At 51.5% G+C, this 19766-nt stretch overlaps 2 protein-coding genes across 3 annotated transcripts; both read left to right on the forward strand.

Moving 5' to 3' along the window:
• TRIM47 (tripartite motif containing 47) lies at window positions 1–9972 on the forward strand. Its single transcript, XM_071452820.1, has 6 exons — window positions 1–747; window positions 2424–2519; window positions 3031–3261; window positions 3788–3983; window positions 4661–4735; window positions 6173–9972. The coding sequence occupies exons 1-6, from the start codon at window positions 16–18 to the stop codon at window positions 6796–6798; spliced, it is 1956 nt and encodes a 651-aa protein (XP_071308921.1). The 5' UTR covers window positions 1–15; the 3' UTR covers window positions 6799–9972.
• Window positions 9973–11449: 1477 nt separating this feature from the next.
• WBP2 (WW domain binding protein 2) lies at window positions 11450–19692 on the forward strand. Of its 2 annotated transcripts, none has more exons than XM_071452556.1 (8): window positions 11450–11602; window positions 13304–13412; window positions 13946–14081; window positions 15622–15714; window positions 15931–16047; window positions 16256–16378; window positions 17476–17552; window positions 18148–19692. In XM_071452556.1, exons 1-8 carry the CDS (start codon window positions 11544–11546, stop codon window positions 18199–18201), a joined length of 768 nt encoding a protein of 255 aa, XP_071308657.1. In that variant the 5' UTR covers window positions 11450–11543; the 3' UTR covers window positions 18202–19692. The 2 variants fall into 2 exon arrangements, with proteins under 2 accessions (XP_071308657.1, XP_071308658.1); XM_071452557.1 differs by having other exon boundaries at window positions 11489–11607.
• The last annotated feature ends 74 nt before the right edge of the window (window positions 19693–19766 follow it).

The following is a 19766-nucleotide window of genomic DNA, read 5'->3' on the forward strand; positions in this document are numbered from 1 at the left end:
TCGGGGCGTTCAGGGATGGATGCTGCGCCCGGGAGCGCCCCGTCGTCCTCCGCCGCGGCGTTGCGGCTGGCGCTGGCGGCTCCGGGGCTGCCCGAGGGTCCCTTCTGCTGCCCCATCTGCCTGGACGTGCTGCGGGACCCGGTGACGGTGCCGTGCGGACACAACTTCTGCCAGGGCTGCTTGCAGGCGCTCCGCCAGCGGCCAGGCCCCCCCGACGGCGGCGGGGCGGGCGGGGCCGCCCGCTGCCCGCTGTGCCAGGAGCCCGTCCCCGCGGCCCTGCGCCTCTGCAAGAACCGCGCCCTGTGCGAGCTCCTGCCGCTGTTGGCGGCCGCCACCGGCGGCTCGTCCCCGTCGTCCTCGGCCGCCGCGACCCCGACGTCCCCGGCCGGCGCGTCCCCGATGGCGCCGGGAGCCGAGGAGGAGGATGCTGCGGGGGAGGAAGGAGCGGTGGTGCTGTGCGATGTGTGCCCGCCGGGATCCCGCGTGGCGGCCGAGCGGTCGTGCCTGGTGTGCCTGGCGTCCTTCTGCGGGGCGCACCTGGAGCCGCACCGGCGCGCCCCGGCTTTCCGCGCACACCGCCTGGTGGCCCCGCTCCGCCGGCTGGAGGAGGGGCTGTGCCCCCGCCACCTGCAGCCCCTGGACGGCTTCTGCCGCACCGAGCAGAGCTGCGTCTGCTCTCGCTGCCGCGCCCACGAGCATCGCGCCCACGACGTGGTGCCCCTCGAGCAGGAGCGAGAGCACAAGCAGGTGCGGGGGTGGGGAGGGGCGCGGAGGTCCCCACGCGGGTGGGACCCTGGTGTGGGGGTGTCGGGGGTGCTGTGAGGCGCGGCGTCCCTCGGAGGGGTTCATCCTGCACCCACGGGGAGTCCCCAGGTGCGGTGTGTGCAGGTGCAGCGCTGGTGGGATGCCATGTGGCGGGGGGGTGCTGTACTCTCACCCCTCGGGGAGTTCCACCCCGACATATGGCCAGGGTGCTGCGCCATCAGGGAGCCCCTGGGACCGGGACAGGATGGGCAGGTGGGGACGGGAATCGGGGCAGAGCCGCTGCCGGGCATCCCGGGGGAGCCCTCCCGCTGCGGAGCCGACCTGGCAGCGCCGTGGGTGTAGGGCTGGGGAGAGGCTGCCGGGGACACCCCAGAGCGGCCGCCCCCGCACTCCTGGGGCACCCGCCCTCCCCGTCCCGTTCCCACAGCTCACTCAAGGCGCTTTCTCGCCCGCGCTGGCAGCCGGCCCGGCCGCCGCTCCCGCTCCCCCAGCCTTTTGTGTCCTGCCGTTTTGGCAGCGGGGGTTTTTCCATCACTCCCATTCCCAGATGTGACTGAGTCACCTCCTAAACTCACACCCACGAGCCTTCCCAGGAGCCGGGGCTCCAGTCCCAACGTGGTGCTGCCTTCCTGGGCACTGCTGCCTTGAAAGAGTGGGTCTGCAGGCAGATGGGAACCTGTGAGGCTCACGGTGTGGTGGCATCTCGCATGGCCATGAGGCATTTGGAGACCCTGGGAGAGTTTGCCTTTTCCAAGGAGGAGCCCAGCCCCAAGCAAGAGCCCCAAGCCAGCTCCCCCTCCTGATGGGCTGCTAGGATTGCAGGAAAACCCTTTTATCGGCATTATTAGTCATGAGGCGCCTTAAAATAGAAAGTGTGTGTAATCCCCGCCCCGAGGAGCTGTCAGACCTCAGCAGGCGCTGCTTAATGTCGCCTGCAGGACCTCTGTGCCTGCCCTCGGCCACCGCCCTCGGCTGCGGGCTGGGATGGATGCACGGGGAAAGCACCTGGAGCTGCTCCCCGGGAACAGGGGCCAGGGGGCTGAGCATCAGCAGGGAGCTCTCGTGGCTGGGGAGTGCCCTCCTGGCTCCCGAGGGACCCGTCCTCGTGATGGGCAATGGATGAGCCAACAATAGCGTCTCAGGAAACGCCGTGTTCGGAAGGTGCTTCCTTTGCAGCCCGTGCTCCGGAGCTGGTTTGCTTTGCTCCTAAACAGAAATCTCCAGGGGACTCTGTGCTGTGTTTCTGAGTGCTCCAGGCCTGCCTTTCAGCTCCTGCACCAAACCCGGGTGGATTTTTCCCACCCCTGGGTTCTCACTAAGAGCACTCTTAGCTGCAATCACTGCCTGATGGGTTTGCTTTCAAATTCCTGTTTTGTTTGGTTTCCGCTGGGACCAGGGTGGAGAACGTGGAGCTGGACATGACCCTTTCGTTTTCCAGCTGAATGAGAAGGGATGTTTGCAGATTGGATGTTGCAGGGAAGGAAAACAGGAAAACAACTCCTGGTTCCCCTTGCATGCTTCACCCCAAGCCTGGCAGCAAGGTCACGGTCAGAGAGGCTCTGTGGATCAAGCTTAGGGAGAGGCTGAATGCCCTGAATGCCCTGTGGCTCCCACTGGGACTGGGGGTAAAGCTCAGTGTTTGTCCCTCATGTCTGCAGGCCCAACAAGCCAAATTCCTCAGCGATGTGGAGAATGAGCTGGAGGAGCTGGCAGTCACCATCACCCAGGCCAAGAAGATGGTGGAGCTCATTAAGGTGACTCTGCAATGCCTTTGCTCTGTTAGTGCAGCTCTGCTGGGCTGGGGGTGGAGGAGAAGGGGCTGTGAGATTTTGGGGTGCATGGGTTGTAAAGATGGTGCTGGCAGAGACTCCTGAGGATTCTTTCTCCTCATGTCTGCTAACACTCCTGGCATCTCCGGTTGCTTTAGTAGGAACAGGGTAAGGACCATGCCAGGGCACCCTCTGGTTCTTGCACCTTCTCTCCCCAGGCTCATGGAGGGGTTGTCCCCCTTGAGCAAACACTTTCCTGCTTGGGGACACCAAATGTGGTGCAGCAGTAAGTGGCAGTGCCCAGCCAGGTCCTTTGAGAGCTGCACTATGAAGTGAACTGAGTTCCTGGGTGAAGGGGGGATTCCTTCACCCAAGAAGTGTCACCCAAGTTCTTGGAGTGTCAGGGGGATTCCAGGGAGCTGAGATCTGGGTGCTGGGCAGGGCACAGGCGTGGCCCTCCTGCACCCTCACCTGACCCCTCTCTCCCTGCACTCAGGGTGCTGCCACAAAGGAGAGGGAAAGGGTGGAGAAGCTCTTTGCAGAGGCCTCAGATGTGCTGGCAGCCTTCCAGAAGGAGGTGATGGGATTCATCGAGGACGGGGAGCGTTCCATGCTGGGGGAGGCCGAGACCGATCTCCGCTGGAAGGAGCAGAGACGAGCCAAGCTGGCACAGTGCAAGCAGAGCCTGGAGAACGTCCCCAGCACCGACACCATCTACTTCCTCCAGGTGGGATGGGGCAAGAAGGAGCTGACAGTGTTGTATTTTGGGCTTTTGTCCCATTTCCCATGGAGCTGGGGCCCAGGAACCCTGGGATGTGCAGGCTGCTGGGTCTCACTCCTGCTGGCACAGTCCTCTCCCCTGCCCTCTCCCAGCACCCCCACCTCTGTCCTTCTGTGACTCAGGACAGGCTGATGTGCTGCACAGAGGAGGTACCTGGGTATGGGAGAGAGCAAGAGTTTGGGGTGCCCCATTTGTCTCTTCCCTCCCTGAAGGCCCAGCAAGAGGAGACATTTTAGGGAGGAGATGCTGCTCTGTGCGAGGTGGGCATGGTCTGAGTCTGGGTTTGAAAGGGAGTGAAGAGAAGGTGCCAGGAACACGTGGCTGGGAAAGAGCTCTCCTCCCTTATTATGTCCTTGGGCCAAGTCCTGAGAGCTGCCAGATCCCAAATCCTCCAGGGCCGGGTGGGGTCCTGGAACAAGAGACAACTTTGGCTTGTCTGAAACCTCCTGAAACTCCGTCTTTTTTGGCTCAGGAATTTCAGGCCTTGAAAGCAGCCATGGAAGAAAACCTCTCTCCACCTCTGAGCTTCCAGAAAGAGCTGAACTTCACCAAGTGCACCCAAGTTGTGGGTGCCATGAAGGATGTGCTGTCCACTGCCTGCAAAAACCAGTGGAACCACTTGCAGGGGAAAGGAGTTGATGGATTGAATTGCCAGGAGATGGAGGAAGGTTTGTGTTCACCCAGCCGCTCTGCCTGGATGGTTCCCCGTTCCTTTCCCTCTTCCCTGCGTGGGTGGGAGGTGGCTGCATGGCCCTGTGAGCGCTGGCCCCTGTCCTTCCAGCCCTGGAAGCTGCTCAGCACGGGTTCCCTGCACGTTGCACAATCCCTGTCTGGGCTTACGCCTCTTTGAGGTTTTGTGAATTTTTCCACGGAGACCGGAGACTGGAGAGGCAACAAACAGCCTGGGAGTTAGGCAGGGCCCTGTGGGAGGGGGCAAGTGGCCAAAGTGGCCTCCTGTGAAAGGGGACTCTTCTTCCCAGGACAGACAGACCTCCTGATGGGGCAGACTGTGGGCTCCCAAACATGCCAGGGTTAGAGAGCTGATGTGGCAGCTCTCTCCCTTGCTGTCTCATTTAACCTGAGCTCTCTCCTTTCTCATTTTCTGGGATGCCCCTGGGAATTGCAGCTGATTCCTTGCCCCGCTGCCCACCTCCCTGGGGTGACAAAAGTGGTGTCTGTCCTCTCCTGTGTGGGAGCCACTGGGGATGTGCAGGGGGAGTGGGAATGCTGGCTGGGGCTGTGACAGCTGGGTGCCATCAGGGGCAGGGGACAATGCTCCAGTAGCCCCCTTGGTGGTGGTTTGGTTCCTTTGCTGATGCAAACCCTTCTGTCCCTGTCTCTGCAGCGCTGGCTGAATCCCGATTTCCAGACAAGTCAAACAATGCTGCCTGCCTGGAGAGCCGTGATTATTTCCTGAAATGTAAGTGGGGTGTTGGAACCCTGGATACTGGGAGTTTTGGGCTTTCTGTGCTGAAAGGCACAGACCCTCAAGAGAACTCTACATTTAACCTGAGCCTGTGGAGAAAGGCTTCCAAACTTAAATAATAGAACTAGGATTATAGGTGTGTAGTTTCAATAGAAGTATGTAACATCACATAGTAGAAAAGGTAGAGTTTAAGGTTTTAGAATATAGTAATATATATAAAGATAAGATGGAGGTTTTAAGGCTGTGGCTAGTCCTTCTCCTTCATTTTCTTCTTCATGGGTTTAGGTGGTATTTTATTTATTTTGATGGGGGACTTCTGCTTTGGGTTGTTGCTAAGGCCCATCTTCCCTTTCCTCTTGCTTTCCCGCCTGCCCGGCGCTGATCCAGTGGCTGTGGGAGCGCTGCCACCAGCAGAGGAAATTCTGCTTGGCTAACAGGGAGGCCTCCTGGCTTTCCTGACAGCAGCCAGAGCCTGGTTAGCTGATGGATTTTTTCCCTTGTCTGTGGTTCTGCTGGCCCAGCTGCCCCAGGGGCACTGCAGGCATCCTGTGTAACTCCTGCTGCTTTCCAGCCCTTGGCAAATTGGATCCTCTTTAAATTAGATCAGAGTTTGTGCATTTGCCTTGTTTGCTGCAGGACCCTGGGCTGGGTTGTCTGCAGCAGCAGAATGGCAGGGATCACGCAGTGGTGGAGCAGAGTGGGGCAGGAGAGGCTGAGGCTGGAGGATGCAGGGCTGGGCTTGAGCTCCTACACCCCACCTGCATGTGTCCAGCCTTACAGGGGACATGGGGTCACCTACTGACATGTCCTTAGGGGACAAGATCTGCTTCAGTGGCACAGAGCAGCAAAACCTGGGCTCAAGGAGCATGTGCTCTTCTGCTGTCAGACTGGGACATGCCATGGTTCAGACTGCAATGCAGTTGATGTGATCCATGCCCAGGGTTGCTCCCTGGAAGAACTTCCTTGGGCATCCCCTCTGTTTGGGATCCATGAGTGGCTCTCACATGGCCCATGGCCGCACTTGCTGGGGGCTGCCTGTTTGAAGCTGTGGCATACCTGGCTGTTCTCTCTTCTTAGGGTCTCTCTCAACTGCATTTATCTGTGGTTACCTGAAATACGCTTTTATGTGAGGTTTCCTTACCACCAGTCTGTCAGGTAGATTCTCCAATGTCTGGTATCATGGTTGAGCTCATCAAGCAGCCCCTCTGCCCTCTCCTCTGCCCAGTTACCTGTATCCATCCTGCTCATGGGAGTATCAGCTCTTTCAGCCTTTCATCCTCACTGACTGAAATTTGCCACAGGACTTAAAAGCAAGGGGACAGAGGGATGGGAAAGGTCAGAAAGGATCATGCTCATCATCAAAGGCTGAGGCAGGGAGGATTTCCTCGCACTTCCCTCCGCACGCTCACTTCTCCCTCTTGCCCCACACAGTTGCCTTCATCATCGACCTGGACAGTGACACAGCTGACAAGTTCATCCAGCTGTTCGGCACCAAGGGGGCCAAGCGGGTGCTGTGCCCCATCCCCTACCCAGAGAGCCCCACCCGCTTCATCAACTGCGAGCAGGTGCTGGGTTTGAACCTCATGAACAGGGGCAACTACTACTGGGAGGTGGAGCTGATCGATGGCTGGGTCAGCATCGGGGTCATCGCCGAGGATTTTGACCCACGGGAGGCCTACAGCCACGGGCGCCTGGGCAGGAACGACAGCTCCTGCTGCCTGCAGTGGAACGGCCAGAACTACGTGGCCTGGTTTGGTGGCTTCGAGTGCCCCATCCAGCAGCCCTTCTTCCACACCATCGGCGTCTTCCTGGAGTATTCGGAGAAGGCTTTGACCTTCTACGGAGTCAAGGACTCCAAAATGACCTGCCTGCAGCAGCTCAAGGTCTCCCCTTCTGCCAAGGGGAAGCTTGACCCGTTCCAGAACAAGATCAACCGGCAGTTTGCCTCTCTTTTCTCGTGCAAGCTGAAGCCAGCCTTCTTCCTGGAGAGCGTGGATGCCCACCTGCAGATCGGGCCGCTGAAGAAGGATTGTGTGTCGGTGCTGAAGCGCCGGTGACTGCCTGGGGACAGGGGCACGGACAGACCCACAGAATTCTCTCCTGCAGGTTATTGCCAGCTCTCCTTGGTAGCCCTGTCTGTCTCTGTGGCAGCCCTCCCTCCTCTCTGCACTGCTGGGGACCCAGGGCTGGATGAAGGCTCTTGATGGGCCGGGCTGGGGCCAGGACGGGGCTGGATCCGAGTGCCAGCTCTGCCCCTGAGTGAGCTTGGGCCAGTCCCTGTGCTGCTCCCTGCCCCTCAGCTTCCCTTTCTGGACATCAGGGACTGCCACAGCCTTTCTTGGTAAAGTGTGCTGCTTACAAGTGCCACATGGATTTGGAACTGTGCCTTGGCCACCTGCCCAGTCCCTCTGCTTCACCTCTGCTCGCTCTGCCCTGGTGACTTGTGCAGATGCTTTGTGCCTTATCTCAGGCTCTGTTCCAGATGCTTTTTTAAGTTCTGCCTCATTGTCACCTTCTGCATGCTCCTCACGAAGTGCCTTTGATGGAGCAAGCCCTGTGTGGACCAGGTGAACCCCCAAAGAAGACATGGTCACTTCCCATCACCTCTGTGCCCTGGCATGGGTGAGATGGTGCTCCAGGGAGAGGGATGTGGAGGACCCTGGTGCTGGGGGATGCTGGGGTGATGCTGGGGCAATGCAGCACCTCTCCTTGCAGGGCTGCCCACCCATCAGTGCTGCAAATGTGAAACAAGGATCTCTGCCCAGCTGGGAAAGGGAGAAACCTCCTGCCGAGAAGCAGCACCACTGTTCCCACCTGGAGGTGAGGAAGGGAACAGCACAAAGCAAGTTTTGAGGATGTGCTCTAAGTAAATACATTCTTTGGAATTCTTAGCAATTCTTAGCAAAGCTTTACAGCCAATTTTTCCCCCATGTTTTTGATGACATTACTGTTCTGGGGGATTTTAGTACTGTTAAACACCAACTCTCAAGAACCCTGGGCACAATTGAGCTGAAAATCTGCCCCTTAGCTTAGAGATTTTTAAGTGACAACGGTGCTGTGAATATGTCCCAGAGATAAATGGTCTGGTTTAGTGTTCTAGGACAGCTGTGGGTGCCTCCATAAAGGTGCAAGATCAGTCAGCTACCAAATGACCCTTTGGACTCTGGGAATAAGTAACAATTAACAAAAACTACTCTCAAATGAGAGGGAACACTGTTCCCTTCAGGAAAGGTGGAAACTCGGGGCTGAGAGACAAAACTGCCAGTTCACATGTCCCAAGGGAGCTTTTTTAGAAGGAAAACCCAGAAATAACTGCCTGTGAGGGCAGCACAGAGCAGCCCCTGTCTCAGCACAGTGTGCCTTTCCAAAGTTTATTTTTTCTGGGGTTATTTTGCTACCTACCTCCCAAAGCTTGCTTTACAGAACTGTCGTGCTGTGTAATGTACACCTGGAGAGAAAATACAGAGGGTCAGGTTCTTCACTGGCACGAGTGAGTCAGGGATGATGCAACAACTAGCAGAATAATAAACAGCCCATTCTGCTAAATATATAAGATATATATATATATTTTCCCCAAAGGATAAGCTGGAAATCATAGTGCTATATTCAAGTGGAGCCAAGGGAAAAATGTGAATGTGAATGAAATGCAGGCACAAAGCTGGGAGGTTTGAAGTTAAAGCCACGTTTACATGCTGAGGCTCAAAGAGCTCCTTTACTGTGACTCCTTTGCCAGAGCTGCCAGTTTCTGCTGGTGCAGAAAGAGCTGCCAGTGCCCTGAAAATTGGGATATTTTAGTGGATGAAAGGTCTTAATGCAGCCACCCCTTCCCTGGGGCAAGGCTGGTGAGTCAGTTTGGGAAGGGGCTTGCTGGGATCTGTCTGCAAATTCCTCCTCCTCCCCTGCATGAGGTGACTCCTAAACTCAGCAAGCAGTGGGAAAAGGAACAGTAGGGCTTCCAGAATGAAATCTTCAGCTGAAATCTTGGCCTTTCCTGGCTGGTGGGAATGCTGCCCAGACTTCTGTCCGGATGGGAATTCATTCCCTGCGTCCTGAGCTCCAAACCCTCTTTGTTTGGCTGGCGCCAGCGGCCCCTGCAGAGCTCAGCCCCTGCACAAGATGTCAGCGGTGACACAGAGCAGGCTGCTCTGCCCAGGGGCACAACGGGGTGGCAGGAGCTCCTGGTGCAAGGAGAAAGGCAGAGCTGTGCCCCAGCTGTGCATGGTCACATCCTGGCAGGACGAGGAAGGGAAGGAACCTTCATCTCTGCAGGAAGAGATCTCCTACGTCTGCACCCTAAATCTCATTTATTCAGGCTAAACTCCCACAGTTTGCAGCGAGGAGTTTTGCCAGAGTAAACACAGCAGATCTGGGTCTTTGCCCTGTTTGGTTTCACTGTAGGTGGATTGATTGCTCCAAGGGGAAACCCACACTGGAGCCACTCATCCCACCCTCCTCCACTTTCCCAACGCACAGGCACAAACCTCTGACCTCCCTCAGGGCTTGGGAGGCTCAGAGGGATCCTCTCTTTCCACCCTGTCCCCACCTGGGAGCAGCTCAAGAGGCTCCTGGGGTGTCTGGGCATGGTGTGGGGTTGAGCTGCTGCTTTGGGGGGATTCATGGATCAGCTCCATGGAGCATCCAGGGGGATCCTGTGGATGTGCTACACTTGAGAAGTGCTGCCCAAGCCTCTCTCTCCTGCTGCTTGTTTTTATCCTGGTTGGGAGTGCTAAAAACCCTCCTGCTTTAGGGATGGTTTAAAAGAGGAGCAATCCCCTCAGGAGCTGGGTCAGAGTTTGCTCTGTGCTGCCAGGGATTTGCAAACTGGAACGATCAGGGAGTGTGCACCGTGCCAGCTCTGGATCCCTGATTTTGCTGTAAACAAAGGGTTAAAAGCAGGATGAGATGAGTTGAGATGGATCGATAGCACTTGGCAATTTAAACAGCCTTTCCTTGTTCCCTTGGGTTATTTCTGCTGTCACAGAGTGTTCCTCTTTTTAATTAGGATTTTTTAAATACAGTAACTGTAGGGTGTTTTACAGTGTGTGAAAAAACTGTAACAGAATCATGTAATGGTGTTAGAGACTATGATTTGACCATTAAATATGATACACTCATTGCCCTGAGTTGTCTTTCCTTTAAATTCCAAAGCATTTGACTTGTCCCATTATCTTATGTTTACTTTTCTGTGTCCTGTACATCTGGAATAAAATAACACAGATTTTATTTTCCAAGTGTGTCCAAGGGAATTCTGCCACATACACATTTTTATTGCAAAAGGAGCGGAAGAACCTTAAAATCCAATAATAATTGTCAGCCCTGGGCAATTCAAAACAATGAATTGTCCAAGTTCGCTCTGCTGTGGTCTGTCCTCATCCTACAAATAAAAAAGATTATCAGATTAGATATTTTTTCCTTAGTGTTTTTAAGTTTTAGAGTAAAAATTTCCAAGGTTTTCTGTGTGAAGAAAAGGTCTAGAGCTTCACAGACAAACTGGCAATTACAGCAGCATCTTTTTAAAGTGAAGGCTGCTTTTCTTAATCCCCAGTGTCAATTGGAGTTGGGATAAAAATGTTATTTGGTGAGCCTTAGTTCATGTGAGGTGCCAATGCTCCATCTGGGCGTTTCGGTGGAAGCCGAGTGGATTCTGCTCCTGACTTTAATAGGAGAAGAATCAGAACTGTTTGTTATGGCTGTTTCTTAAAAGGGAAACTTACTGCTTATTGAAAAAGCGGATATGAAAAGCACAAACTTATTCTTTTCCTGCCAAGAAACCATACAGATTGTGTCACTGCATTTATTTAAATCTGGTTTCCATTATGTCGCTTTTCTGCTTCCCCCCCACCCGCGTCTGGTTCTCAGACAGGACTGGGCTGCAAATCCAGGGAATAGTTCAGATCCATCTAAAAATATATAATACAGGGTAATACATGCTCTTATTTGTATATTATTAATATACACGTGTCAGTTACTGATCTGAGGGAGCCCTTCAAACAGTTTTGCAGGTTCCTATTTTTAATGAAGTCATGCAATCATTAATTTTTTTAATTCCTCCTACTTGCACACCTGGAGGTAAGAGTTTAGACCCTTCCTGCAGATCTGCAGATGCCACAGCTATTTTCTTGCTCCCAGATTCCTGACAGAGAGACACACAGACACGATCCTGACTTGTTTACAGGGCAACCGGTTAGTCCTTCTAGTTTAACACACTTCAATATAAAAGGGTAATTTTTTGGATGTGCTCGATTCCATCACTGAAAGCAGCCAATGACAGGATCAAAAATCTGTTTGCGAGTCTGCAAAATGGGAAATGCATATCAAGTGGGAATTTAAAAAATTATGGGAAATGAAGCATCTTCGCTGTTTAAGGGGCTAAACCTCATTTCATGTGCAGAACCGCCAGATATCTGGGATTATTTTTATTTTACTCCACCAGACAGCACAATTATAGAGAGACAGGGTGCCGGGCCTTGAGGGGGAGGGGGGGCATCATGGCGGCCGGCCTACAACTCCCAGCATGCACCGCGTGACCGCCACGGAGGGCGTTAATGGCACGCATGGGCGGACTACAGCTCCCGGAATGCTCCGCGCGGGCAAATGGCGCAGAGGTAAGGTGTTTGAGGTGGACTACAACTCCCAGCATGCATCGCGCGGAGAAAGAGAAGTGACCCAATCCATTGATGGCTGTGACTACAACTCCCAGCATGCCCCTCGTCCTATTGACGGCACACCTTTTTCCCGCGCAGGCGCAGAGCGGGCTCGATGCTGTGAGGAGGAGGAGGCGGAGGAGGCGGAGGAGGCGGCGATGGCGCTCAACAAGAACCACTCGGAGGGCGGCGGCGTCATCGTTAACAACAGCGAGAAGTGAGGTGCTATCCCCTTCTCCCCTCCTCCGGCCTCGGGAGCCGGGGGATAGCGGCGAGTTGCCTTCTCCCCCCGCCCTCCTCCTGCCTTCCCCCTCAGGGGAAGCGGCTGTGTGGGTCATGGGGGGGCGTGCTGAGGGGGCGAGGCGGGTAAAGGGGCTGGTTTAACCCTGTCGGTGCCGGCGGTGCTCGTCCTCCCCTCATCTCCCTGTGGCTTAGGGGCTGTACGTATCCTCCTGCCCTAGGGCCTGTCGAGGGGAGCTCTGCTGGGCTTCAGCCGCGGGCCTTGCCCCCCTACACCGCTACCCTCAGCGCCAGCCTGTCCCCCAGCCTGCTGCTGGCTCCTGCTGCTGTCCCCAGCCTCTGCCCCGAGGGCTCAGTAAGGGCTGGCAACGCTCAGCTCCCGCCCAGGTGATCTGGGCTGGCCCCAGGTGATCCAGGTGATCTGGGCTGGCCCCAGGCCTGTCCCCTCGGGCAGGCTGCACCTGCACGGTGCCTCAGCCCAGGCTGCCCGCTGTGCTTTGCCGGGCTCCCGGCGCACAGCCCTCCCTGTCTGTGTGTGCGGGAGGGAGAGCAGCCTTGGAAAAAGGTGCTGGGCTATAACCATGGAAACGGCAAGCCTGCACAGAGCTGCCTCTGTGTGCATGGCAAAGGGCTGTCCGCGCCCGCTGGCTGCCAGCGTGGTTCTGACGTGGCAGTCATCTGCTGCGGGGACAAAGGAGTGCTTCATCTCCAGCGCTTCTTTCCACGGGCCACTTAAACACTGCTGTAGGAATTCTGTGCTTGACTTCCACTTGGGATGTGGCTTTTCTTAGAAGGCTTTAGGAAGATGAGCTCTGGTACTTAAATTTGCATTCCCTGAGAGGATGGGAGCTGAAGGTGTTGCTGTTCCCAGCTGCCAGCCTGCCTTGCAGCAGGGCCTGCCTGTCCCTGGGCTGATCCAGCCTGAGCAGAGCTGGTCCCACTGCCCTCTGCCCTTCCCCAGCTGTTCCTGGAGGGACAGGTATTTATGTCTGAGGATGGAAACATGTCAGCTGCTAAAGATAGAGGTGGTGGAGATTTCTGCAGCTTTAGGGATTAGGGTCCCTAATGTGGATGCTGTAATGTCAGTACAAGTTACCTGCTGTGTCCAAAGGTTTTAATCAGGTCAGTTTGTAATTGAGAATTAAGGAATCAGTGCAGGCAGCACGAGTTAATGAAATCTTGTGGCAAGGAAGGGGAGTTCCTCTGGATCACATTTTTGTGTCAGAGTTGCTTGAGCTGTGGTGAGACCTTCAGCAGCCGTGTTGCATAAGCCAGCCTGAGCAGTTTCTTCTCCTGCAGTCCTTCCTCTGTCATGTCACTTGTGGACAACTGAATTAGGGAACTGAGCCAGCAGAAATGCAGAACAATTTAAAACGAAAACAAAAAATGCTCTTGAGATTTTGATCAACTCAATTGCCTGGGTTTGCTGCCTGGTTGTGCAGACAGCAGCAGCAGCTGTGTCAGCACACTGGGAAGGGAACAAGCAGCCAAGGCTACTTCAGTTGCTGCTGCCAACAACAACAACAACAACAAAAAGGCAAACCAGAACTGATTCTGTCTGCTCAGCATCTCCATCAATGCTGAGGTTACAGGTGGTTTTGGTAGGTCAGTAAACATCTGTGCTTGCTGCATTTCTGCCCTGAGCTGTACCTGCTGTCTCCTGTGTCACTGTTTGCAGTGTTTTGATGACCTATGACCATGTAGAAATCACCTTCAGTGATCTGGAGCCAATGCCAGAGGCCTTCAAGGGCACCAAGAAAGGGAGTGTGTTCCTGACTCCCTACCGGGTAAGTGTGAGAGGCTTTATCTTCTCTAAGGAGATAACAGCCCTGGAGTCTGAATTTAAATGTCCTCAGTGTATGAAAGTCAGGATAATCTACTCCTGCCTGCAGTGTGGCTCATCCTCTCCCTCTGGGAAGCATTATGAATTCATGGCATATCCCATCTATTTGTCAACAGATAATAAATCTGATTAGTTCTTGTACAGGCAGCTGTTTAGTCCATCAGGCATCTTCAAACTGGAAATTAGCAGTGGTCTGGAAATGCTGAATGCAACAGCACAGCTCCTAAATCATAGCTGTGTGGAGCAGCAGGTTCTCTGGAAGCTGGGAGGAGCATTATCTGAGCAAGGGCCTTCCTGGAAGGCTTTAGTACCTTGAGGATTTGCTTTACCCCTGTGGCTGTGGTGTGTAGCTTTTGGCTTGTGGAGCTGGTGATGTGGGAGGGAGTTTCAGTCCATGGAGAAGTCTGTTCATATAATAAATCAGGGCTGTGTTTCCTGTTTGTTTTGAGTTACTCTTGTAATGTTATTTTCTTTCAGGTTATCTTTGTGTCCAAGGGGAAGGATGCTATGCAGTCATTTGTGATGCCCTTTTATTTGCTGAAGGATTGTGAGATCAAGCAGCCAGTGTTTGGAGCAAATTACATCAAGGGCACAGTGAAAGCAGAGGCAGGAGGTGGGTATCACCCCGTGGGGTTCTGGGTCTCAGCTCAGCTGCTCACTGCACAGCAAAATCCTGCTGACCAAACCTTGAACTGTCCAAATGGGTTTTCACACTCCTGTGAAAATGTGTTTCTTTCATTGGCAGCTAAAAACATTTCCCTTCTCAGCTCCCTGATCAGCTACAATGAGCAGATGTGCATCTCATTCCTGCCCTCTGCAAAACAGAAACTTCAAACAAGTGATCTCAGCAAATGAACATCAGTCTGGAGTCAGCAGGAATGAAAATGTCACTTTGCTTTGGTCACTTGGGATCACCTATCCCACCTGCAGGTTCTCCTGTGCCAAAAACTCAGATCTTTTCTGCCTCTGTTTGGCTTCAGGTGCAGATCCCCAGAGCTCTTTCTGCATTGTGCTTCCTGTGCAGTTCAAGGACAGCTGTGGTATTGCTGTAGTGCATCCTGGCAGGGAAAATGGCACTTGGAAGGGAATGGATTGTCTTGAAATAAGGGAATTTAAGGAGCTGTTTCACGTTAAACTCAATGAGAAAGCTGTGGCAGACATTTTAAAGAATCATTTTGGTTTTGACAGTTTTGGTTTTTTTTTACCAAAGGCACAGAGTTCAGCAAACTTTCATTCTCAGCTTGGTTCAGTCTAGCAGTTGAGGCACAGAAATCACAGCACAGGGTGTAAGAGCCTTCAGCTTTCAGTTCTGAAATCAGCATTGTAGCTTCTGCATGGAAGCTGAGTGGAACATGCAGCATGAGAGGGAGCCTGAGCATTAATGACAAACTAAACAGTGTGAAAGGCAAAAGGTTTTAGCTAAATCTTTGTTAATTTTCCCCAGAGGCCATCTCTTTTAATGATGATGTTGGCTTAACAGCCATGAGAGTCTGGTTTAGCTTAAAAGGCTCTTTAATCTACTTGTTTCTGTTTCAGCACAGCTTCTGCTTTGATGCTTTCTTGGGACTCTGGACTGTGCATGTTTTTCTTTTTTATACTGTAATGTGAGATGTCACTAATTTATTTGTTTTCTAATTTTTATTTATCCTGACTTGAAATATCTTCCATGGGCTCTAATGGATTTATGTGGACCATGTTTTTCATTAAGCTCTTGTTTTGTTGGGCACTCAGACTCCCAAACTAATTTGGAGCTGACAGTTAGGTGTAGTTTCAGAGGCTTTTTAGGAACAGGATTAACAAAATCCCTGTCTTCTGCACTAATCTTATCCAAAGCAAGAGCAAATCCAGCACTCCTGATAGCTTGGCCTGTGACAGCTGCTGTGGCAATAGTCACAAGTGCAGAAAGCTTTTGAAGCTCTCCCTCATGGATGTTTCTGTTCTGCTTCAGGTGTCTCTTGACCTGACAATACCCCAGTGTGAATTTTTCTGATGATACCATAATTCTGCCACTTCCTCTGCATTTTTTTTAGTTTGGATTTTTGGGATAAGCTCTTCTAAGAATTGTATGCAGAGCATCTGTGGATGCAGCATGTAACCTAAACAGCATGGAAATGGCTTCTCCTTGCTCCTTAGTGCTGTCTTTCCTCCCTCAGGTGGCTGGGAAGGATCTGCCACATTCAAGATGACCTTTTCAGCTGGGGGTGCAATTGAATTTGGGCAGCGGATGCTGCAGGTGGCATCACAAGGTATGGAAGTCTGGGGATGTCTGCCAGAGTTCTGTGGTTTCAGGAGCCCTGGCCTGAAGCTTGCTTTAAAAAATACTTTTCTCACATCCAATGAGCAGCAGATTTATGGGGTGACACTTATTTTTCTGATAAGGACTCTCTAAGTGTGTTGGAGTTCTTGGCCTGAATTTGAGGCAGGTTTGATGTCCTGATGAGATCTTGTCTTTGCTTTCCCAGTCTCCAGAGGTGAAATACCCAGTGGAGCTTATGGCTATTCCTACATGCCAAATGGATCCTATGCTTTTGCACCACCTGCAGCTAATGGGGGCTATCCATACCCACCTCCTCCTCCAGGTAAGCCTGGGAACTGAGGCTGGGGTTATTCCAGTGAGTAAGAGTTAAAATGGGTAAAAAGGGCAAGAAGAACAGATTTTACACAGTGTTTTAGTGATGACTTGTGCAGCTCTTGTTCCTGAGTTTAATTATGTTTGCCTTGGCTTCTTTTGGTTGATAACTCCACCCAGAGTTAAGTCTCTTGCTGTGTGATCTGCTTTCCTGGCAGACTTTTATCCTGGTCCTCCTGCAGCAGATGGAAGCATGGGCTACATGCAGCTTCCACCCCCACCCTACCCAGGGCCCATGGAGCCCCCTGTCAGTGGCCCAGACCTGCCCTCCACTCCTGCAGGTAAGGAGCCTGTCCAGGGCAATGAACTCACAACAGTTTTGTTAGGAATGAAACAGACTTTGTTTCTTGTCTTTTGGGGAACTTTGAAGCTCCACTTAGAAGTTGAAATTTGTTTAGAAAAGGGATTAGGGAGCTCCCCTAATCTCCAGCCTTGCATATCCAGCTCAGTCTGGAGTCCAGCCTGATTCTCTCCAGGGTAGACACCATTAGTGGGCATTTTACATATGAATTTATTTTTCTTTTGACATAAAAATACAGTTTGTGATTCTCCTGTGGTGGTAATCTTGCCCTAATGATGAATACAAGGAAAGTGATGGTGAAATATGTTTGTGGTCCATTTTATCTCACAACTGTGGCTTGGGTGATATTTGCTTCCCTTTCCCCTGTTTCATTCTTAATGTGATTATTTTTGCTGAAACAATATGGAACAGGGGAAGAGATGATGGAAAGGAGCTGAGGAAATATCAGCCTCATTTTTCACTCATTTGGGATTTATTAAAATGAAAAAGGAGCTATTGTGGTTTGGCACAGCCATAGATCTCTTGCAGATAAGAATATTTGTCTGGATAAGGATTTAACTTTTCTTTTCAGTTTGAATAAACAACCATTCATCTTTGAACTATTATTTGGAAAGTGGCACTGCTCCAGAGGGTTGTACAAGATTTTTGTTTTCTGCAGAAATGCAGGATCTGGATTATGCTCATAAATTACCATACACTAATCCCCTGAGCTGCTATAAATTTGTGCTGATTTTTGTTTTGCCTGTTGATTTCACTCCCAGGAAGGATGGTGTGTTCACTCCTGTTTGTAAAGGATATTGTCTGTATTTAGGCAAGGCAGCAGCAAGCATTTATTTATGCCTGACATGCAAGTCCCAGGTGACATTTACAAACTCAGTCTTCCTCTGTTTCACTGGGAATTGGCAATTCTGTGCTGACTGGAAGAGATAATGCTCAATTGTGTTTGTTGTAGCTGTTCTGCAACTTGAGCACTGGTCATAGGGTGCTCTGTTAGTAACTCTTGATGGCCAGGAGTTCTTGTTTCATTGTCAGAGTTCTGTGTGTGTCCCTAACCTGTCACTTCTCTCCCTGTGACAGCTGAAGCCAAGGCTGCTGAAGCTGCTGCCAGTGCTTACTACAGCCCAGGCAACCCCCACAATGTCTACATGCCCACGGTGAGTCTCTGCTGCTCTGGGCTTGCAGGGGGGCCCAGTGTGTGTCTGCAGATCCTCTCTCAGGGGCACAGCAAAGCTGGTCTGAATGGATGTGGTGTCTTGTGTGGGAGTGTTCCTCACTCGGGGTCACCAAATGTGGGGGTGTTCACAGGGGTCCCAGGACGAGGGAAGAGATGAGGATCTGACTCCATGTTTCAGAAGGCTGATTTGTTATTTTATGATATATATTATATTAAAACTATACTAAAAGAATAGAAGAAAGGATTTCATCAGAAGGCTTGAAAGGAATAGAAAGGAACAATGATAGTAAAATCCTGTGACTGACCAGAGAGTTTGAGACAGCTGACTGTGATTGGCCATTAATTAAAAACAACCACGTGAGACCAATCAAAGATGCACCTGTTGCATTCCACAGCAGCAGATAATTACTGTTTTTCTTTTCCTCTGAGGCTTCTCAGCTTCTCAGGACAAAAATCCTGGCAAAGGGATTTTTTGGAAAATATCATGGCGACAGTCTTGGGTTTTCTGGAGGCTTTGAGTTTAGTATTTTATTTCTTAGCTATGCACTGATGTCCTTTTGTCATCTTTATTGCAGGACCAGCCACCTCCTCCTCCATACTTCCCACCAGAGGACAAGAAAAACCAATAAGCTGACACAGACCTTCTCCACAACCCATTGCTTTCTTTTTTTCCATTTTGGCAGAATTCTGGGGCACAGTCCATAGCACTGAGGAGTAGAACCTTCCCCCAAGGCACACTGCTTTCAGGGGCTCTAGGAGTAGGTCTGTGCAGAGCAAGGGGAGGGATTTTGGCTGCCTGGGTCACCTGTGGAGCTCTGAGGATTTGGTGTCCTGCAGCATTCCCTCCTCCCTGTGCACAGCATTGCTACACCTGGAGGTTTTCTTCATCTCTGCTTCCCTTTGCTCTGTTTCTCTTGATACTTAAGAGTCAGCATCTGCTCTAAACAATTAACATGATCATGACATGGAAACAAAGCTCTTGGGGGTGGGAGGTGTCTTGAATTTACCTTAGTGTGCATCCAAGGGCACCTCTGGACACAGGGATGCCTCTGGTTATTCTCTTTAATCCAGAGTGTCACATCCAACTCTGCTCTTGAGAAAGGACTTCAAAGGCAGCCTTTGGGATCTCAAAGGAGGTACATACCTATGACATTTTTCAGATATATATTCAACTTTCTTGTGTTGTTTTTTTTTTAAATTTAAGTCATTCCTGACAATCATAGTAAATAATCTGTAGCCCTTGAGATTTCCCTGCTGCTCACCATGTATGACAATGCCGACCAATTTCCCTTCCTCAGACGTGCTGCTCTTCACAGGGTTCTCCAGTAGCATCTGACCACTTTAGATCCCATAGGAACACTAATATTTCTGCAGTGTCTATTTTCCAGTTAGATATGTGAGTTCATTCTCCTCATAGTCTATAATGCACTTTTGTTTTTCCTTTGTTGTAACACAAGTTACATTTCTTGGCCAGTGAAGCATCTTTTTGCTGTGATTTACCTGGTGAATTAACAGTGAATGGGCAGAAAGCAGCTGCTTTACTTCTGCCCTGGAAGCACTTGAGAGAATATGCAAAACATTGGAATAAGCTGTAAGGTACAGAGTGTTGTTTATTGCTGTTCGTGTTTCTGGTCCAGCTGTGAATTCCCAGTCACCCAAACGTGGACTCCTCATAGCATTGATTCCTTGGTCTCATTAGCAACAACTCCAGTGCAGAACCTGTGCAGGACTGATCAGAAACTGGGCTGTGGAACTTCTGCATTGTCCAAAGCTGTGACAGGTGACACTGCAGTGACTTCTGACAGCTGAGAGAGAAAATCCTTCCCAGCCAAGTGTGACAGAAGGTCCTGTGCTGTGGAACTGCTGAGACTTGCTGCATGCAGCCTGCTCGGAGAGAAACAAGGCCCACCTCTTGTTTTGTTTTTCTTTAACTGATTAATGAAATTGCTACTGTTTGTGCACTGACTTTTCTAGAATTGCTACTGCGGTGATGTAAAGAAATCGTTATTTAAAAAAAATATTTATTTTGAAAGCATTTGATTAATATATTAATGTGAAATGACTTCTGAATGCAGATTTGTTTTGCCAAGACTGTGAAGTAAAGAGAAATCAGCTCAAAACTTGGGGTGTTTGTGTGTATGTGTGAGTGGGCAAAGTTCTGGTAGCTTTGGATGCAAAGAGGAGGAATTAGAAG

The sequence above is a fragment of the Agelaius tricolor genome, unplaced genomic scaffold (genome assembly GCF_023055355.1).
Source record: "Agelaius tricolor isolate 1412-34295 unplaced genomic scaffold, bAgeTri1.0.p SCAF_35, whole genome shotgun sequence".
Taxonomy (NCBI): Eukaryota; Metazoa; Chordata; class Aves; order Passeriformes; family Icteridae; genus Agelaius; species Agelaius tricolor.